Source organism: Trichomycterus rosablanca, chromosome 1, assembly GCF_030014385.1.
Source record: "Trichomycterus rosablanca isolate fTriRos1 chromosome 1, fTriRos1.hap1, whole genome shotgun sequence".
Lineage (NCBI taxonomy): Eukaryota > Metazoa > Chordata > Actinopteri > Siluriformes > Trichomycteridae > Trichomycterus > Trichomycterus rosablanca.
The window spans coordinates 31,798,932-31,819,216 of NC_085988.1; the positions used below are offsets into that span (position 1 = coordinate 31,798,932).

At 39.3% G+C, this 20,285-nt stretch overlaps 1 protein-coding gene across 1 annotated transcript in view; it reads left to right on the forward strand.

Annotated features, from left to right (window-relative positions):
- The window catches only part of trim44 (tripartite motif containing 44), a 102,029-nt gene extending 83,858 nt beyond the window's left edge, over positions 1-18,171 (forward strand). The window contains exon 6 of the mRNA XM_062991414.1: positions 17,406-18,171. Coding sequence (XP_062847484.1) covers positions 17,406-17,487 — 82 coding nt within the window. The 3' untranslated portion in view covers positions 17,488-18,171. The remainder of the gene's footprint in view (positions 1-17,405) is intronic.
- The last annotated feature ends 2,114 nt before the right edge of the window (positions 18,172-20,285 follow it).

Below are 20,285 nucleotides of genomic sequence, written 5' to 3' on the forward strand. Positions count from 1 at the left end.
GTGTCCAACAGACAGGCTGCATCTGTGGGAGGGAGGTCTTGCAATTGCACCTGCATCTGCTGGCTCGTCAAGATACTTGCATGAGAGATGGATGATATACGGATAGCAGTGCGTGACTCTCCATGCACAAAACGGCTCTCTGTGACACTCTGCCTCAAGAGGGTAGAACAGTGACTGCACATGTGTTGAAAGAGGCATGATAGTAAAAGTGTGTGTTTGTGTTTGTGTGTGTGTGTTTGCCTTGTGATGGACTGGTGACCTACCTGTCTCAGGTGTTTCCTACCTTTCGCTCAATGAATCAGACCCCTAAAGTGGTGACAAAGCAGACAATGAATGAATGACTGTAATTGTGTGGTTTGTTTAAAAATATATTTTTATTGTAACACATGTACTTGACATTTTCGGTGTAAGATTAAGCTTATTAAACCCAAAGACAAAAGCTGATAGAATTTATACCCGTCTTCACCAAGGGAGCCAAAAATTTTAAAGTTAATTGTAGCTCAACTTGTTTATTTACTGCTTTCATCACTCAGACCTGACATTTGCACAGAACTGCTCCTAACAATAATGTATGTACACCATTGTGAGCAGTACTTTCTGCAGTAGAGTTGTTAAAGTTTTATATAATATGTCTCCTCATTCTAGAAACACTACATGAGGACACTTTGCAGTCCAAATGCAGTTTGTCAGCTTAAGACTTTGCATATTTTAAACTTATACTACTCACCGATCTTTACTGGCTTGTGATTATCTACTAGAAAGATTTTGTTATACAGTGGTACCTTGAAACTCAATGTCTATTGGTTCTGGTTTAAAAGACGTTGAGTTTCAGGGTATTTTTTTCCCCATAAAGATGTATGGAAAACCTGTTAATGCGTTTCATGGTCCTGTGGAACTGCATATGTGAAATAATGGGGTTGTTTTTGACACTTATACACTGAAAATAACACAAATATAACATAAAAAAACACTATAATACAATTGAAAAACAGTTAAAAATCAATATAAAAATATAATAAAACCTTCTTGTTACCTCACTCACTCACTTTCTTAACCGCTTATCCAGTTAGGGTCGCGGGGGGGTACTGGAGCCTAAACCAGGACCTTCTTGCTGTGAGGCGACAGTGCCACCCACCAAGCCACTGCGCGTTACCTTAGCTTCTTTATTGTTTCCTTATGCTTCTTAATCGTGGAGATGCTTGATACCATGTTCTGTTCAGTAAGGAAGCATTCACATGAAAAGCGCCAAAACCGCTTTTGCACAGGCTGTGCTGTTATTTCCTATTGAGTGTGGTGGTGCACAAAGCTTAACGTGACTTATTGTACTAAAACAACGAGTGAGGAATTTCATTACTGGAGAAAACTTATGAGCAGTAATAATTAAGAGAGGTTTTGTGTCACATAAAAGCTTATTCTTACAATTTCTCAGCACCCCGAGCTATAACACAAGTTTAAAAGTGAAACAGTGAGGAAAATTCAGATAAACACAGATACATGTAGAGCTTTCAGAGTGGATTTGACGATTATTCCACACAAATGCATATTCGTCTCATATTCACACTTCGTGCGATTGCTGAACACAACAGCAATCGCGCACACGTCGAGTTTAAGGGAAATGTCAAGTTTGAGGGTTCAAATTTCTCAATGATGGGTGTTGAGTTTCAAAGATTTTGAGTTTAGGGGATGTTGATTTACAAGGTACCACTTTATATGACGTACAACAAATCCTACACACAGGCTTTCTCTATGTTTGCTTCATTCTTGTTGTGATTTTGGGGTTGCATCTGGTACAGTGTCTTTTATACAATTAGGAATTCCTTCCTGGCATGAATGACCGCCTCTTTTTAACTACATCACTTCAATTTGCAAGAATCTACTTTGCTGTCTTGCAGCTTTTCCAGCCTTTTCAGTTACACACCACAAAATGTTTCTTACTTGGTAATATAGCATGTTAGTTAACACATGTCTTTCTCTGTTATTAAGCACTTGACTGTAGATTAACTGTCATAACACGTGTCAGAAACATTTCACAACATCAGCAGGCCTATAGTATAAAAGTGTGGCCTGCACCTCTATATCGCCAGCTACAAAGGGCAAGCTGCTGCACTCCTGCTGAGAAACCCCTGTAATAAAATATAGTAATAATAGGCCTATAGTGTTAGCTCTGGCCACCTTTATTGTTACTGTCCACAAAAAGCCCAGGGACTGCAGATTAAGGACCTTCCCTTTAGATGTTAGCTGAGGGTTCAGCAAGGCATTTTATTTCACCTTCCTTCTATTTCAATCTCCTGCACAGATTGCATCTCTAGGCTGTGTTACATTATTGCTGAATATATGACTGCTCTGACTGCTTTTATGATCTGCTGGCCCTTTTGCTGCCCAACAGTTTCTAGCTTTTGGCCAAAGAAAAACACTTTAACAATCCCACCAAGATCTTAAAACCTTTTTTAGTGTTTTTGCATGCAATTGTTTAATCTTGGAGTGGCTTTTTTAACATTTGTGGCACTATTTGCTGCAAACAATAAAAATTTGCAATGGTGGATCCCACCAAAGGAGCAGTAGAGAGGTGTCATCCAAAGGTCACACGTTTAAGGCCTGTGAGCCATTCGTAGTGAAACAGTAGTGAAATGAAGTGAGGTATTTAGACTTGCTTTATGCTTTGTGGTGTTAATGGGAGTCAGTTGTCAATCTGCAGCTGTGGTCCACAGCAGAATAGCAGACCATATAAAATACTAATGGGTACCCAGTAAGAGCTGAGGATTAATGTGCTAGCCAACCACCACAAAGACCCAGGTTAAATCACAGTGGTGCCATTAAATTGTTAGGGCGCATATTGGTCATGTGTGAGGATAGAAAAATAGGATCAAGTTTGGAATCACCTCCTTGCTGCTGCAACAGTAACATCTAATATCTGATCAAGGTCGGAGGAATACAGAGAGAATAGCTTGTTCCTTCTCATGTGTAAGTCTCTTTGTAGATATCTGCTCCTGGCCAGTGTCTGGGGAGATGAATGTTCATTTGCTGCCCCCCTTAGCCAGGTTGGGTGTAAAGCACGTGGTCAAGGTTGCATGCTCCAAAGTTAATTAGGGTGATAGAATTTGTCCAAATAGTGGGGAATAAATATATTAATAAAAAAAATGACTACAAAGTGATAGAGAGCTAAAGAAGAGAGTGCAGGGTGGGTGGAGTGATCTGTGTTAGAAGGGTATCTGCCAGAGTGAAAGGGAAAGTTTACAAGACAGCAGTGAGGTCTGCTACGTTGTATAGCTTGGCGGCGGTGGCACTAATGAGAGGTAGCTGGAGGTGGCAGTGATGAAGCTTATTGGGAGTGACGAGGATGGACAAAATTAGGTACAAGTTAAATAGAGGGACAGTGCTGGTAGGATGTTTTAAAGACAAAGTTAGGGAGGAGAGATTGAGATGGTTTGGGCATGTGCAGAGGAGGGATGAGAGTTATATCCAGAGAAGAGTGCTGACAATAAAGCCACCAGGCAAAAGGAGGAGAGGAAGCCAAAGAGGAGGTTTATAGATGTGCTGAGGGAGGACATGCAGGTGGTTGGAGGGGCAAGATGAGAAAAGACGGAGATGGCAACCCCTAAAGAGAACAGTCGAAAGAAAAAAAAGAAGAAAAAATAAAATGACTCCTGCTTTCATGTGAAAATTGTATTGAAAATATGTATTATGTATTGCTTAGCTATACTGTGGTCCCCTAAACTTAAAATCTTTGAAACTCGATGCCCTTCATCGAGAAATATGTTTCCCTTAAACTCGTGTGTGCGACTGCCGCTTTGTTCAGCGCTTGGCTTGAGCGGTGTGGTAAAACGTCATCAAAGTGCGCATATGAGACGAATCTGCATTTGTGCCTGGAATAACTGTTAAATTCACTCTGAAAGTCCCACATGTATCTGTGTTTAGCCCCCTGATTCACTTTTAAACTTGTGATATTGCTCGGGGTTCTGAGAAATTGTAAGAATCAGCTTTTCCAAGAGAGTCTAAAACGCTTATCGTTAAAAAAAGCTTAATGTGACTTAATGTATTAAAAGAACAACCTTGAAACACTAAACGCTTATCGTTAAAAAAAGCTTAATGTGACTTAATGTATTAAAAGAACGACATTGAAACACTATACCTGTCTTAATTATTATTGCTTATAAGTTTTCTCCACTAATGAAATTCCTCGCTTATTATTTATTACAATGTCATGTTAAGTTTTGTGCTCCTCCACACTCCATAGAAAATAACGGCGCAGCCAGCGTAAAAGCTATTTTCAATGCGCCCTTACTGAACTAAGGAATTCGGTATTCCAAGATCAAGCATCTCCACATTTAGAAGTGTAAGAAAACAATAAAGAAGTAAAGGTAAAGTGCAGGTTTTTATGTATTTCAGTGTTCTTATATTATATTTGTGTTATTTTCAGTGTGTCACAAAAACAGCCCCATTGTTTTACATTAGCCTAAAATATATGCAGTTCCACAGGACCATGGAACGCATTAACAGGTTTTACATACATTCTTATGAAGAAAAAAAAAACCTTGAAACTCAACGCCACTCTCAGAACCAATTGATGTCGAGTTTCAAGGTACCACTGTATTGTTAAAATCATTGCAATTTTTTTTCCTTTTTGTTTCCTCCTTTATCTCCTCTTTTTGTGTGTTTGCATGGAGCTGATTTTGGCTGGTTTTGAATGAGGGGGCGCAGAGGGAATCATGTCATTAGGATGAGAGGCACTGTGTGATATCAGCCTCTTCACGCTGTGGCATGTAGCTGTACTCGCAGGAAACCTGCATGCTTGGTTTTATTAATCTGTCACTTTCACAGACTCAAAGGCTGCAGCATGAAAGCATAAAAGGATGAAATTTCAATCATTAGAGCCGGTCTGGCTGCAGAGAGATTGGGCAGAGATACACTGAATATTAGTAATGTGTTCAGGCTAAGAAAGACGATCCCCCATAATAACTCTATGTAACAACTATATATTGGATATCTTTATATTTATGTTACAGTGTATCTTTAGGGTTGCTATTATATAGTGCTCTCAGAGTTGGCACTGAACTTTGTAATGGACCAGAGTAAAAGCCGGCTGCACTCCAAGAACAGTTTGTGCGGTGAATTATTCAACAGGTTGAGTCCTAAACTCAAAACTACTTGGAAGTCAAATCTTATCTTCTGTTCCTCGCGTTCCCTTATAGCAGATAACTGCATTCAGTTATTGGCGTTTGCTCTGCTTTATTATTTACTCCAGTGTTGCTGAATCCCTTTTTTTCACCACAAACTACTTCCTTTGCATTTTGTTCTTCATTTGGCGTTGTACTTTTCTCTTGCTTCATTGTCCTTTCCTTTTTCATTGACTGATTTTCCCAGCAGCAGAATCAGGAGTAGAGTCTAGGGAACGCTCTGTGCTGCTAAACCACATTAGATGAAATATAAATTACAGACCTCCAGTAAAGGCCTGCTAGAGAAAAAAAAAAAGTTAGTCGAGCAGTACCCGTCAGAGAAAGACAGCCGTGAAAGGCAATAGCAATTATGTCCAGCACAGCTCAACAATTGTTCCGATTTGTCAACTTATCCACTATGCCTTGAGAAGCTGCTCCAGTTAAGAACTCTGGGTCAGTCTGGATCAGTGCTATGCTGCATTCTGTCCTTCCCACTTTATCTTAGTCTTCAGGGTGGTACAGCCAACATTTTATATCATATATTTTTTAGATATTGGCTAACATCTGAACCTCACATCCATATGTGCTTGTTAGGCATCTCATCCAAAACCAGTCACACAGAGTTGGTCCTCCCTTTGCTGTTAGAAAAGCCTTCACTCTTCTAAAATCCTTTCTATTTTTGAAAGATGACCACAGGGACTTCCATTCAGCCATAAAATTGCCAGTGAGGCTGGGCGAATGGTGGGCAAGAAGAATTGCTGTACTGTCCAGCGTGTGTTACTGCATTATACTCAGTGCAGTGATTCCAGGGATACCAGACCCACTACAACCCTAACCAGGATAAATCGGTGATAAAACATGAAATGCTTTAATGAAATGTGTCATGGTTGTTTTATGCATCTTGGTTCTGCCAAAGACATTTAAAATGACAGATGTATACAGTGTATCACAAAAGTGAGTACACCCCTCACATTTCTGCAGATATTTAAGTATATCTTTTCATGGGACAACACTGACAAAATGACACTTTGACACAATGAAAAGTAGTCTGTGTGCAGCTTATATAACAGTGTAAATTTATTCTTCCCTCAAAATAACTCAATATACAGCCATTAATGTCTAAACCACCGGCAACAAAAGTGAGTACACCCCTAAGAGACTACACCCCTAAATGTCCAAATTGAGCACTGCTTGTCATTTTTCCTCCAAAATGTCATGTGACTTGTTAGTGTTACTAAGTCTCAGGTGTGCATAGGGAGCAGGTGTGTTCAATTTAGTAGTACAGCTCTCACACTCTCTCATACTGGTCACTGAAAGTTCCCACATGGCACCTCATGGCAAAGAACTCTCTGAGGATCTTAAAAGACGAATTGTTGCGCTACATGAAGATGGCCAAGGCTACAAGAAGATTGCCAACACCCTGAAACTGAGCTGCAGCACAGTGGCCAAGATCATCCAGCGTTTTAAAAGAGCAGGGTCCACTCAGAACAGACCTCGCGTTGGTCGTCCAAAGAAGCTGAGTGCACGTGCTCAGCGTCACATCCAACTGCTGTCTTTGAAAGACAGGCACAGGAGTGCTGTCAGCATTGCTGAAGAGATTGAAAAGGTGGGGGGTCAGCCTGTCAGTGCTCAGACCATACGCTGCACACTACATCAAATTGGTCTGCATGGCTGTCACCCCAGAAGGAAGCCTCTTCTGAAGTCTCTACACAAGAAAGCCCGCAAACGGTTTGCTGAAGACATGTCAACAAAGGACATGGATTACTGGAACCATGTCCTATGGTCTGATGAGACCAAGATTAATTTGTTTGGTTCAGATGGTCTCAAGCATGTGTGGCGGCAATCAGGTGAGGAGTACAAAGATAAGTGTGTCATGCCTACAGTCAAGCATGGTGGTGGGAATGCCATGGTCTGGGGCTGCATGAGTGCAGCAGGTGTTGGGGAGTTACATTTCATTGAGGGACACATGAACTCCAATATGTACTGTGAAATACTGAAGCAGAGCATGATCCCCTCCCTCCGGAAACTGGGTCGCAGGGCAGTGTTCCAGCATGATAATGACCCCAAACACACCTCTAAGACGACCACTGCTTTATTGAAGAGGCTGAGGGTAAAGGTGATGGACTGGCCAAGCATGTCTCCAGACCTAAACCCAATAGAACATCTTTGGGGCATCCTCAAGCGGAAGGTGGAGGAGCGCAAAGTCTCGAATATCCGCCAGCTCCGTGATGTCGTCATGGAGGAGTGGAAAAGCATTCCAGTGGCAACCTGTGAAGCTCTGGTAAACTCCATGCCCAGGAGAGTTAAGGCAGTTCTGGGAAATAATGGTGGCCACACAAAATATTGACACTTCAGGAACTTTCACTAAGGGGTGTACTCACTTTTGTTGCCAGTGGTTTAGACATTAATGGCTGTATATTGAGTTATTTTGAGGGAAGAATAAATTTACACTGTTATATAAGCTGCACACAGACTACTTTTCATTGTGTCAAAGTGTCATTTTGTCAGTGTTGTCCCATGAAAAGATATACTTAAATATCTGCAGAAATGTGAGGGGTGTACTCACTTTTGTGATACACTGTATATGCAGCCAATTGTGTCTCCACTCAGATTAAAATATGATTGTTGTATTTAACATAATATGCAAATCAGCTCATTAGGCTTGAACACAGTCGGTTTATAAAAAGTGTTTACACGAATGCTGTGACAATGGTTTTGATCTGCTCAAAGACACCAGCTCTTTTGGGCAGCACGGTGGCTCAGTGGGTAGCACTGTCGCCTCACAGCAAAAAGGTCCTGGGTTTGATCCCCAGGTGTGGCGGTCCGGGTCCTTTCTGTGTGGAGTTTGCATGTTCTCCCCGTGTCTGCATGGGTTTCCTCAGAGAACTCTGGTTTCCAAAGACATGCAAGTGAAGAATTGGAGATACAAAATTGTCCATGACTGTGACATTAAACTTGAACGGATGAATCTTGTGAAATCAGTAATTACCTGTCCTGTCATGAATGTAACCAAAGTGTGTAAAACATGGCATTAAAATCCTAATAAATAAATAATAAACAACATCTGGTATAACTGAATCACGATTGTTAAGACATCATGGAATGTCCAGCCGTTTGGTTGTCAGATGAGTCTTGGATAAATGGATGAAATTATGTGTATATGTCCTCAAAAATCATTTTATGTTTGTTTTAGCATATAATTGTTTGCATATAATAATTTTTCATCTGCACTATCCCTATCCTGGTACAATCCTAAATAAATAAAACTAACAAAATAATGACAGAATGTTCCCACTGCTCCAGAGACCCTTTAAGCTGCTATTTGGCATTGCACATGATGACTTTTTTCATTGACCAGTCACTAATAAAACCTGACGTATTAAAGTGATGATGACAACTTCGTGTTCTGCTCTTTCTTTAAGAGGCAGTTTTGAACTTGGTAGTAAGTGCTTTAATTTCATATTCTTTAAATTGTAGGGTATATTTTACTATATTTTCTTTTAGTTTTCATGTTCTTAATTGCTTATCTCTCTTGTTTTAATTTCATATTTCCTAAATTGTAGGGTATATTTTACTATATTTTATTTTAGTTTTCACGTTCTTAATTGCTTATCTCTCTTGTTTTAATTTCATATTCATAAAATTGTAGGGTTTATTTTACTATATTTTCTTTTAGTTTTCACGTTCTTAATTGCTTATCTCTCTTGTTTTAATTTCATATTCTTTAAATTGTAGGGTATATTTTACTATATTTTATTTTAGTTTTCACGTTCTTAATTGCTTATCTCTCTTGTTTTAATTTCATATTCATAAAATTGTAGGGTTTATTTTACTATATTTTCTTTTAGTTTTCACGTTCTTAATTGCTTATCTCTCTTGTTTTAATTTCATATTCTTTAAATTGTAGGGTATATTTTACTATATTTTCTTTTAGTTTTCACGTTCTTAATTGCTTATCTCTCTTGTTTTAATTTCATATTCTTTAAATTGTAGGGTATATTTTACTATATTTTCTTTTAGTTTTCATGTTCTTAATTGCTTATCTCTCTTGTTTTAATTTCATATTCTTTAAATTGTAGGGTATATTTTACTATATTTTCTTTTAGTTTTCATGTTCTTAATTGCTTATCTTTCTTGTTTTAATTTCATATTGTCTTAATTGTAACTAAATGTTTGCAAGAAGTCTTTCTGAGGTTCTGAGGTTTTTTTCCTTATGTAAAGCACTTTGAATTGCCACTGTGTATGAAAGGTGCTATACAAATAAACTTGCCTTGCCTTGTAACCGTGTATATAGAAGTTTTATGTGCTGCAGCACTCAGTAGGCCAATTCTAGGCTAACATTTGTATGTTGTATGTATGTTTGATTTTGTGCGCCTGTTAGTAATAAGTGTGGTTGAAATTGTCAAATCCACTAATTCCTTTCACGTAGACACACTCTCTGTCATGTTGTTCATGTGACTGGGTGGCACGGTGGCTCGGTGGGTAGCACTGTTGCCTCACAGCAGGAAGGTTCTGGGTTCGATTCCCAGGTGGGGCGGTCCGGGTCCTTTCTGTGTGGCGTTTGCATGTTCTCCCCGTGTCTGTGTGGGTTTCCTCCGGGAGCTCCGGTTTCCTCCCATAGTCCAAAGACATGCAAGTGAGGTGAATTGGAGATGCAAAATTGTTTTGAACTGATGAATCTTGTGTAACCAGTAATTACCTGTTCTGTCATAAATGTAACCAAAGAGTGTAAAACATGACGTTAAAATCCTAATAAATAAATGTTCATGTGACTGTACCACTGTAGAAATTGTAAATTGACATTGCGTATTAATGAGTCACCAACACATCTCATTCCTTCTAGTAATCTCTCTCTCTCAGAGCTGTTTGGAAAACTGATTAATATCACAGAAAATTCAGGTTCTTCTCCATTAAGCTGCAGCAAAGACAGATGACGAGAACATTAAAAATGGGAGCTAGTGTAGGAATTTGTCTCCAAGAAACCATCAGACATGTGCCCTCACCAGGTCCACAGTATCATCAGAGATTTGTTGCACTGCAATGTACTGCTATGATTGCTAGAGGGTCCTGATCCAGCCTTACTCATAGCACCAGTTGCTATCCCATAGCTGCTGTTGGAGAAAGCAAACAGGAATTATTGACTTAGGCAGAACATAGCAGGTTTGAAGGTATTAAGACTTGTACACATTTATTCTGGCAGTGCACACACGTTTACATGAACACTCAGATTACATAGGGTGGGTTGTGTTTGCTTGGAGAATTGAGTGGAATAGGACAGAAGGACTGCATAGTAATGAATAAAAAGTTCATAATCATTATTTTGCTCAATATTGTATTGCAAACTAGATAGATGGATGGATGGATAGTTGGATGGATAGTTGGATAGATAGATAGATGGATGGATAGATAGATGGATGGATGGATAGTTGGATGGATAGTTGGATAGATAGATGGATGGATGGATGGTCGGATGGATGGATGGATGGATAGATGGATGGATGGATGGATAGATGGATGGATGGATAGATAGTTGGCTAGATAGATGGATGGATGGATGGATGGATGGATGGATAGTTGGCTAGATAGATAGATAGATGGATGGATGGTTGGATAGATGGATGGATGGATAGATAGTCGGCTAGATAGATAGATGGATGGATGGATAGATAGTTGGCTAGATAGATAGATGGATGGATGGATGGATGGATGGATGGATGGTCGGATGGATGGATGGATGGATTGATAGATGGATGGATGGATAGATAGTTGGATGGATGGATGGATGGATGGTTGGATAGATGGATGGATGGATAGATAGTCGGCTAGATAGATAGATGGATGGATGGATAGATAGTTGGCTAGATAGATAGATGGATGGATGGATGGATAGTCGGCTAGATAGATGGATGTATGGATGGATAGATAGTCGGCTAGATAGATGGATGGATGGATAGATAGTTGGCTAGATAGATGGATGGATGGATGGATGGATGGATGGATAGATAGTTGGCTGGATGGATGGATGGATGGATAGTCGGCTAGATAGATGGATGGATGGATAGATAGTCGGCTAGATAGATAGATGGATGGATGGATAGATAGTTGGCTAGATGGATGGATGGATGGCTGGATAGATGGATGGATGGATAGATAGTTGGCTGGCTGGCTGGCTGGCTGGCTGGCTGGCTGGCTGGCTGGCTGGCTGGCTGGCTGGATGGATGGATGGATGGATGGATGGATGGATGGATGGATGGATGGATGGATGGATAGATAGATAGATAGATAGATAGATAGATAGATAGATAGATAGATAGATAGATAGATAGATAGATAGATAGATAGATAGATAGATAGATAGATAGATATTGCTTGTGTTTACTGAGGATGATGGGAGGAAGTGAACAGGGAGGAGTCATGTCAAAAATAAAATCATGTCATGATGTTGAAGACTTCTTATTTGGCAGGCCCAGCAATTTCTTTTGTAACACATTCTGACAAGACATTTCCCTTTCATGTCATGGTTAGAAATAAGGTAAATTAGAGAAGCTGCTACCTCCCATGACCTTCCATCTCCAATCAGCATGCCTACTAGAACTATCCGTCATGCCTCATTACCCCGACTCTGCATTCTAACTGGTTAGTTTCATTGAAAGCAGCCATTTAGAAAGTCACTTAGCCATCTGGATGAGAAAGGAATGACTATCCCTCATCATTAATTCACGTCATATTTCAGTGTGCATGAAGAAGTCATGCATGATAGAAGATGGCTCTGGTCAATCACTGAAATGTCTCTTTGAATATTTCAAAGTTAAAACTGTGTTCTAAATATGGAAACCAGGCATCCATCCTTTTACAACAGCTTCCCGTTTCTAATTGTCTCTGGGCATAAAGATCCTGAGAGAGGCTCAATGTCTTTTGCTCTCAAAGGAGGGTACATAAGTTATTCATTTCATTCTGGTTATAAATTCAGTCTGAAGAATGAGGCTCTTCTGTGTAGGGGTTTTACTTGTGGAAAAATGGCCTAGAATCATATATGTGGAAAATCTGACCCCAGGATTTATGTCAAGTCCAATAAGATGTAATTCCATATACTGTAATTAGCATCTAGGCAAAGTCAAAGGGTGGAGAGGAAAGAGATGATTGACTGTAATTGTAATTTCTGTGCAGGGAAGAATCATTCCGTGTGTCTTAAAAGACTATTACATTAAAGATGAGTAATGAATCGCAGATGATTTCCTGTTAAAAGGAATCTGGTAGACAGTGGATAAGAGAAATTTAGAGCCTTTGATATCCAGCCAGACGCTTTTACCATATTACTTATTGCTGAACGGAGGAGCTTCAAAGACAGAAATACAGGGACACCGAACAGAATGGGTGTATTAACAGGTGGAAGGTTAAGGTGATACGGGAGGTTTTCTACAAAAGATACACTATACGGGGTCCCTGAAGTTACCTTGGTTTGTTCTCACGGGAATAAAACAATGCTGTCACTGGAAGCACTCTTCTCACTTGTATACAACGTGTGAATGCTGACTGAATTGGGAGTCAGTGCAGACACAAACCACAATGTGTAATTTTTTGCAGCAGCTGATATTGGTGGCAGTACTAGCACTCAAGTACAGTATCACTATCAGCCAAAGATAGCACTGATACCATGGTGTCACTTCTGACACATTAAGGTGTAGGATGAGGCTCAGTTTAACAGATCCTACACTTTAATATATACACTATATTGCCAAAAGTATTCGCTCGTCTGCTTTCACATTCATATGAACTTGAGTGACGCCTCATTCTTAATCCATAGGGTTTAATATGGTGTCGGCCCACCCTTTGCAGCTATAACAGCTTCGACTCTTTTGGGAAGGCTTTCCACAAGGTTTAGGAGTGTGTTTATGGGAATTTTTGGCCATTCTTCCAGAAGCGCATTTGTGAGGTCAGACACTGATGTTGGATGAGAAGGCTTGGCTCGCAGTCTCTGCTCTAATTCATCCCAAAGGTGTTCTATCGGGTTGAGGTCAGGACTCAGGCAGGCCAGTCAAGTTCTTCCACACCAAACTCGCTCATCCATGTCTTTATGGACCTTGTATTGTGCACTAGTGCGCAGTCATGTTGGAACAGGAAGGGGTCATCCCCAAACTGTTCCCACAAAGTTGGGGGCATAAAATTGTCTAAAATCTCTTGGTATGTTGAAGCATTAAGAGTTCCTTTCACTGGAACTAAGGGGCCGAGACCAACTCCTGAAAAACAACCTCACACCATAATCCCCCCTCCACCAAACTTTACACTTGACACAATGCAGTCAGACAAGTACCGTTCTCCTGGCAACCGCCAAACCCAGACTCGTCTATCCGATTGCCACATGGAGAAGCGTGATTCGTCACCCCAGAGAACACGTCTCCACTGCTCTAGAGTCCAGTGGCAGCGTGCTTTACACCACTGCATCTAACGCTTTGCATTGCGCTTGGGGATGTAAGGCTTGAATGCAGCTGCTCGCCACGAAAACCCATTCCACGAAGCTCTCTACACACTGTTCTTGATCTGAAGGCCACATGAAGTTTGGAGCTCTGTAGCGATTGACTCTGCAGACCTTTGCGCACTATTCGCCTCAGCATCCGCTGACCCCCCTCTCTCATTTTACATTCAAGTTTTGAAATGTGTCAGTGAAAATTTAGCCCATTTACACTTGTGAGGTACAAGTGTGATGTTGGACAAAAAGGCCTGGTAATCGGCCTTTCAGTGTGGTTGAGGTCAGGACTTCTTCTACACCAAACTCATCAAATTATGATGTTTTTCCCTTCCCCATACTGTTTTTTTTATGAAGTGATGGGACTAAAAAGCCTAAATTCAGTCATTAAAAAGAATGTCTAAATTCTCTCTGCCATATAAATTAGTAATGCCCAGTGGATTGATAGTATCAGCAACGTACTTAGTGATGGTTTACACCAGTGGTGGGCAATTAAATTTTGTAAGAAGCCACATAAGAAACTGGGCCGGTTGTAATGGGCCGGACCAATAGGCTGATCTTAATTCTGCTCAGTATTAATGTTATCTTTGTAAAAAGGCAGTAAATTGTACAGAGAAGCAGAGTAAAAACATCAACATTATTTCACTATTTAATCAATTTTTATGAAAACAGGTGTGAACAAAATGTGCAGGTTTTAAACTTAAAAACCTGGTTTTTAAAATGTGCAGGTTTTAAACTTAAAAACCTGGTTTTTAAAATGTGCAGGTTTTAAACTTAAAAACCTGGTTTTTAAAATGTGTAGGTTTTAAATTTAAAAACCTGGTTTTTAAAATGTGCAGGTTTTAAACTTAAAAACCTGGTTTTTAAAATGTGCAGGTTTTAAACTTAAAAACCTGGTTTTTAAAATGTGCAGGTTTTAAATTTAAAAACCTGGTTTTTAAAATGTGTAGGTTTTAAATTTAAAAACCTGGTTTTTAAAATGTGCAGGTTTTAAATTTAAAAACCTGGTTTTTAAAATGTGCAGGTTTTAAACTTAAAAACCTGGTTTTTAAAATGTGCAGGTTTTAAATTTAAAAACCTGGTTTTTAAAATGTGCAGGTTTTAAATTTAAAAACCTGGTTTTTAAAATGTGTAGGTTTTAAATTTAAAAACCTGGTTTTTAAAATGTGTAGGTTTTAAATTTAAAAACCTGGTTTTTAAAATGTGCAGGTTTTAAATTTAAAAACCTGGTTTTTAAAATGTGCAGGTTTTAAACTTAAAAACCTGGTTTTTAAAATGTGCAGGTTTTAAATTTAAAAACCTGGTTTTTAAAATGTGCAGGTTTTAAATTTAAAAACCTGGTTTTTAAAATGTGCAGGTTTTAAATTTAAAAACCTGGTTTTTAAAATGTGCAGGTTTTAAATTAAAAAACCTGGTTTTTAAAATGTGTAGGTTTTAAATGTAAAAACCTGGTTTTTAAAATGTGTAGGTTTTAAATTTAAAAACCTGGTTTTTAAAATGTGTAGGTTTTAAATTTAAAAACCTGGTTTTTAAAATGTGCAGGTTTTAAACTTAAAAACCTGGTTTTTAAAATGTGTAGGTTTTAAATGTAAAAACCTGGTTTTTAAAATGTGCAGGTTTTAAACTTAAAAACCTGGTTTTTAAAATGTGCAGGTTTTAAACTTAAAAACCTGGTTTTTAAAATGTGCAGGTTTTAAACTTAAAAACCTGGTTTTTAAAATGTGCAGGTTTTAAACTTAAAAACCTGGTTTTTAAAATGTGTAGGTTTTAAATTTAAAAACCTGTTTTTTAAAATGTGCAGGTTTTAAACTTTACACAAAGTGGTATTTATATTTTGTTTGCAGTCTAATTAGTCTTTTTTCTGTTCATTGTTCTTGTTGGATACTGCTCCCGTCCTGAATGTGTAAAACTTTATTTAAATAAATCTTTTTTGCTTTTGCAGTTTAGATGTGACGTATACACAGATCAGCCATAACATTAAAACCACCTCCTTGTTTCTACTCTCACTGTCCATTTTACCAGCTCCACTTACCATATAGAAGCACTTTGTAGTTCTACAATTACTGACTGTAGTACATCTGTTTCTCTGCATGCTTTTTTAGCCCCCTTTCATGCTGTTGTTCAATGGTCAGGACTCTCCCAGGACCACTACAGAGTAAGTATTATTTGGGTGGTGGATCGTTCTCAGCTCTGCAGTGACAATGACATGGTGGTGGTGTGTTAGTGTGTGTTGTGCTGGTATGAGTAGATAAGACACAGCAGCGCTGATGGAGTTTTTAAAACCTCACTGTCACTGCTAGAATAGTCCACCAACCAAAAATATCCAGCCAACAGCGCCCCATGGGCAGCGTCCTGTGACCACTGATGAAGGTCTAGAAGATGACCAACTCAAACAGCAGCAATAGATGAGCGATCGTCTCTGACTTTACATCTACAAGGTAGACCAAGGTAGGAGTGTCTAATAGAGTGGACAGTGAGTGGACACGGTATTAAAAAAAAAACTCCAGCAGCGCTGCTGTGTCTGATCCACTCATACCAGCACAACACACACTAACACACCACCATGTCAGTGTCAATGCAGTGCTGAGAATGATCCACCACCTAAATAATACCTGCTCTGTGGTGGTCCTGTGGGGGTCCTGATCATTGAAGAACAGGATAAGAGCAGGCTAAAAAAGTATGTAGAGAAACAGATGGACTACATTCAGTAATTGTAGAACTACAAAGTGCTTCTATATGGTAAGTGGAGCTGATAAAATGGACAGTGAGTGTAGAAACCAGGAGGTGGTTTTAATGTTAAGGCTGATCAGTATAAGTTCTTGTGTTTCTCTGTGTGTTTGGTACCGTAATGGCAATTTTAATTATAATCCTTAAACACAACAATCTGGTCACCACAAACTAAATACACGACTTTACATCTGACTTAAATAATAAATACTTAGACGTCCATGTCTTGTTTAAAAGTTGAATATTTTGAGATTCTGAACTCCTCAGTTCGAAACTCGGCATTGCCTCCGGTCGGCTGGGCGCCATCTAGCGAGCATAATTGGCAGTGCCTGCAGTAGATACTAATTGGCCACCATATCTGCAGGGTGGGGGCCGGACTATATGTGGGTGGGTGGGCCTTCATACGCTGTGTAAGTACTGTGATTGGCGGAAGAGACACCTGTGCAGAGTTCGTGGGCGAGAAGAGGAGGGCTGTGCACATGTCGAAAGGGGCGTGTGCAGCAACATGCTCTCCTCGGATGCAATCTGGTATCTCTCAGCAGCGGAAGACAAAATTTAGTGCGCTCAATCGGGAGGAAAATAGGGAGAAAATGCTCTTTTTTTTTTAAATACTCACTCGCAGTTCTATTCGCCAACATGTTTTGGTGAAGCTGGATGCACTCGCACACATGCTCAAACGTACAAATTTAGGTAAACTGGAAAAACTCTTCAAAATAAAAACAATGCTGTTGTATTGCATGTGTGATGTACACTTACTTTTGTCATATTAGTACTTACCACTGACCTCATGCAGGCCGGTCAGAGAAACCCAACGGGCCGAAAGTGGCCCGGGGGCTGTACGATGCCCAGGTGTGGTTTACATCATAGCTTTAATGATCTATTCATGCTGTGGTATGAGCGGTAGAGCCACATCTCCACTAGTAGACACTGTTAATGATGAGTAGTTTCAGATTTTCTGAGCCAGCCTTATGACTGAGCATTCTGACACCAAAAAGACACTTTTATAATCTCAACTATATGATTTTCACTTATTAATGCCTTTTCCCCTCTTTCTCCTATAGACTACCGGCTCAGCGGCGAGGCCCACAGGACCCTCGAGACTATGGAGATGACGGAGATTCATCAATGGGTCATGCTCCTTAACAACAGCAGACTCTAGAATCCTTACATCTCTCTCCTGCCTTAGTACTGGTGAAGGCTGTTTTTCTTGGAACTATATTAGAAATTTCTGCCATTTTTGTTCAGTCACTGCAGATGGGCTTGACAATGGGCTTGATTGCAATCAAGGCAGCTTTTGTCACCAATCAGAGACTAACATCATAAGGTATAAGGTCTGAACGATGCTGATGTAAATGGAATCAAATTTGTCTTTAGATTTCTTCATTGTTCTGTTAGGCTTCTGTTTTCTTGGACAACTCGACTTTTTCTGAGAACATGGATATAAAAAGAGGATGGAGCATGTACATGTTCTGATCACTTTGCTGCAGAATCGCTTGAAAGCAAACGCAATTTTTAATATAGAGAAGTAAAATAAGCTATTTTAGCCTGTTTTTTTTTTCTTTTTTCCTTGTCCGTTGTCCATCTGTAGCATTACAGTCTTATGCAAAAGTTTGGACACCTCTAGTTATTAATATATACACCGATCAGCCATAAGATTAAAACCACCTCCTTGTTTCTACACTCACTGTCCATTTTATCAGCTCCTTACCATATAGAAGCACTTTGTAGTTCTATAATTACTGACTGTAGTCCATCTGTTTCTCTACATGCTTTGTTAGTCCCCTTTCATGCTGTTCTTCAATGGTCAGGACTCTCCCAGGACCACTACAGAGCAGGTATTATTTGGGTGGTGGGTCATTCTCAGCACTGCAGTGACACTGACATGGTGGTGGTGTGTTAGTGTGTGTTGTGCTGGTATGAGTGGATCAGTCACAGCAGCGCTTTTAAAACCTCACTGTCACTGTTGGACTGAGAATAGTCCACCAACCAAAAATATCCAGCCAACAGCGCCTCGTGGGCAGCGTCCTGTGACCACTGATGAAGGTCTAGAAGGTGACCAACTCAAACAGCAGCAATAGATAAGCCATAGTCTCTGACTTTACATCTACAAGTAGGTGGGAGTGTCTAATAGAGTGGACAGTGAGTGGACACGGTATTAAAAATAAACTCCAGCAGCGCTGCTGTGTCTGATCCACTCATACCAGCACAACACACACTAACACACCACCACCATGTCATTGTCACTGCAGTGCTTAGAATCATCCACCACCTAAATAATACCTACTCTGTGGTGGTCATGTGGGGGTCCTGACCAGTGAACAACAGGGTGAAAACAGGCTAAAAAGATATGCTAACATACTAATGATCATACTAATTGTCATAACTCATAACTGTTGGCACGTCACATTTTATCAAATATACCAAATGTGCAGAAATAATTCTATGTCCATCATGTATTAACTTGTTTTTACTTAGAAAATCAAGAAATTATGGAATTGAACCATTAGTGTCCAAACTGTTGCATAATATTGTAATGTCTGTGTGAACTTGGCAACAGCAGATTTATAGGGAGTCTTTCTGGCTATACTGGCTTAGCTTGGAGAAAAAAGTGCAAGCTAATAATAGTTATCAGGGATTGACATTTTCATAATTTATCTTTTATGAACATCTGCACTGTTGCAAAACTGTATACAAATATCAGAATGAAACAAATACATATATTTTATAAACATTGTATACAGTGGTGTAACTAGTGATGAAGTGAATGTGTCACAACATGCGGCACAAACCATCTTTGCTTACAAAGACTTGATGGATCCTTTTTGATGGTTACCTAGTCATGACACCCTTTCCTGTTACCAGTTCATCTGCTTATTGTGGAATGTTTCCAACTGCTGTAACTTTAATATCCGATAAACTTTTTCTCTTGTTTTGCCACAGTTCAAACTTTTTGCATTAAATTAAACTTTTGCTTCCAACAGAAAATGTGCATCAAATCAAAAATTCATTCATATTTACAAAAGTCAAAGTAGAACAGCCTAAACAAAATTTTATGGACTTTATGGACTTATGGACTTGGACTTCAGTCAGCTACAAGAGATCCACAAAATTTGCTGCATTTTACAAAATGTCTCAACTTTTGTTTTTAAATAAGGTTTGTACTAAACTAAACTACAAATCCAAAGACATTTACTGCTTTCTCTGAAGCCAACCCCCTTAAACATACACACGTTCAGGAATATCAGATATATCAGATATATCTCTAATAACAGGGCAAAACTATAGTGGCATGCAAAGAGCTGTAAGCTCAACCCCACTCAACAAATGTAAGGGTCTCATCTAACATCAAACATTAGTGCCTGACCTTACAAGTACTATTTTGGCTGAATAGACACAATTTTAGGAAAGAGTGGAGCCTGTTATAGCTGTGAGCTGTGTGCTTTTTCTCAAGACTTTGAAGTGTGTGTAGAATTTAGTCGAATATGCATTTGTGATGTCAGACAAATTCTGAGAAGGCCTGGCTCACAATTGGCGATCCAATTCACCCTAAAGGTGTTTAATGAAGTTAAGCTTAGGACTTCCTGTAGGTCACTGGAATTTCTTCACACCACACTGATTAATCCATGTTTATTTTAAATGGTCGATATAGTAAAAGTGTACAAAGTGTATTCTAGCGCATGCTCTTATAGTGAACATGTTTTCAAAATTACTAAACAAAACTTAAATAAGATACAGAGCCATAGCAAACACCTTAGACATTCTTGTTAGTACAGATTTGATGATCACCAGTGGAAAAATTAAACTAAATCACAAATAGCCCCACACAAGTGGTCCAGACAAGATTTGTGCTCTCAGACTGATGATAGGAAAAATACAAGAGAAGTCAACAGCCACTGTGTCTGATACAATCACACCACTATGTTTGCAATGCCATTACATTG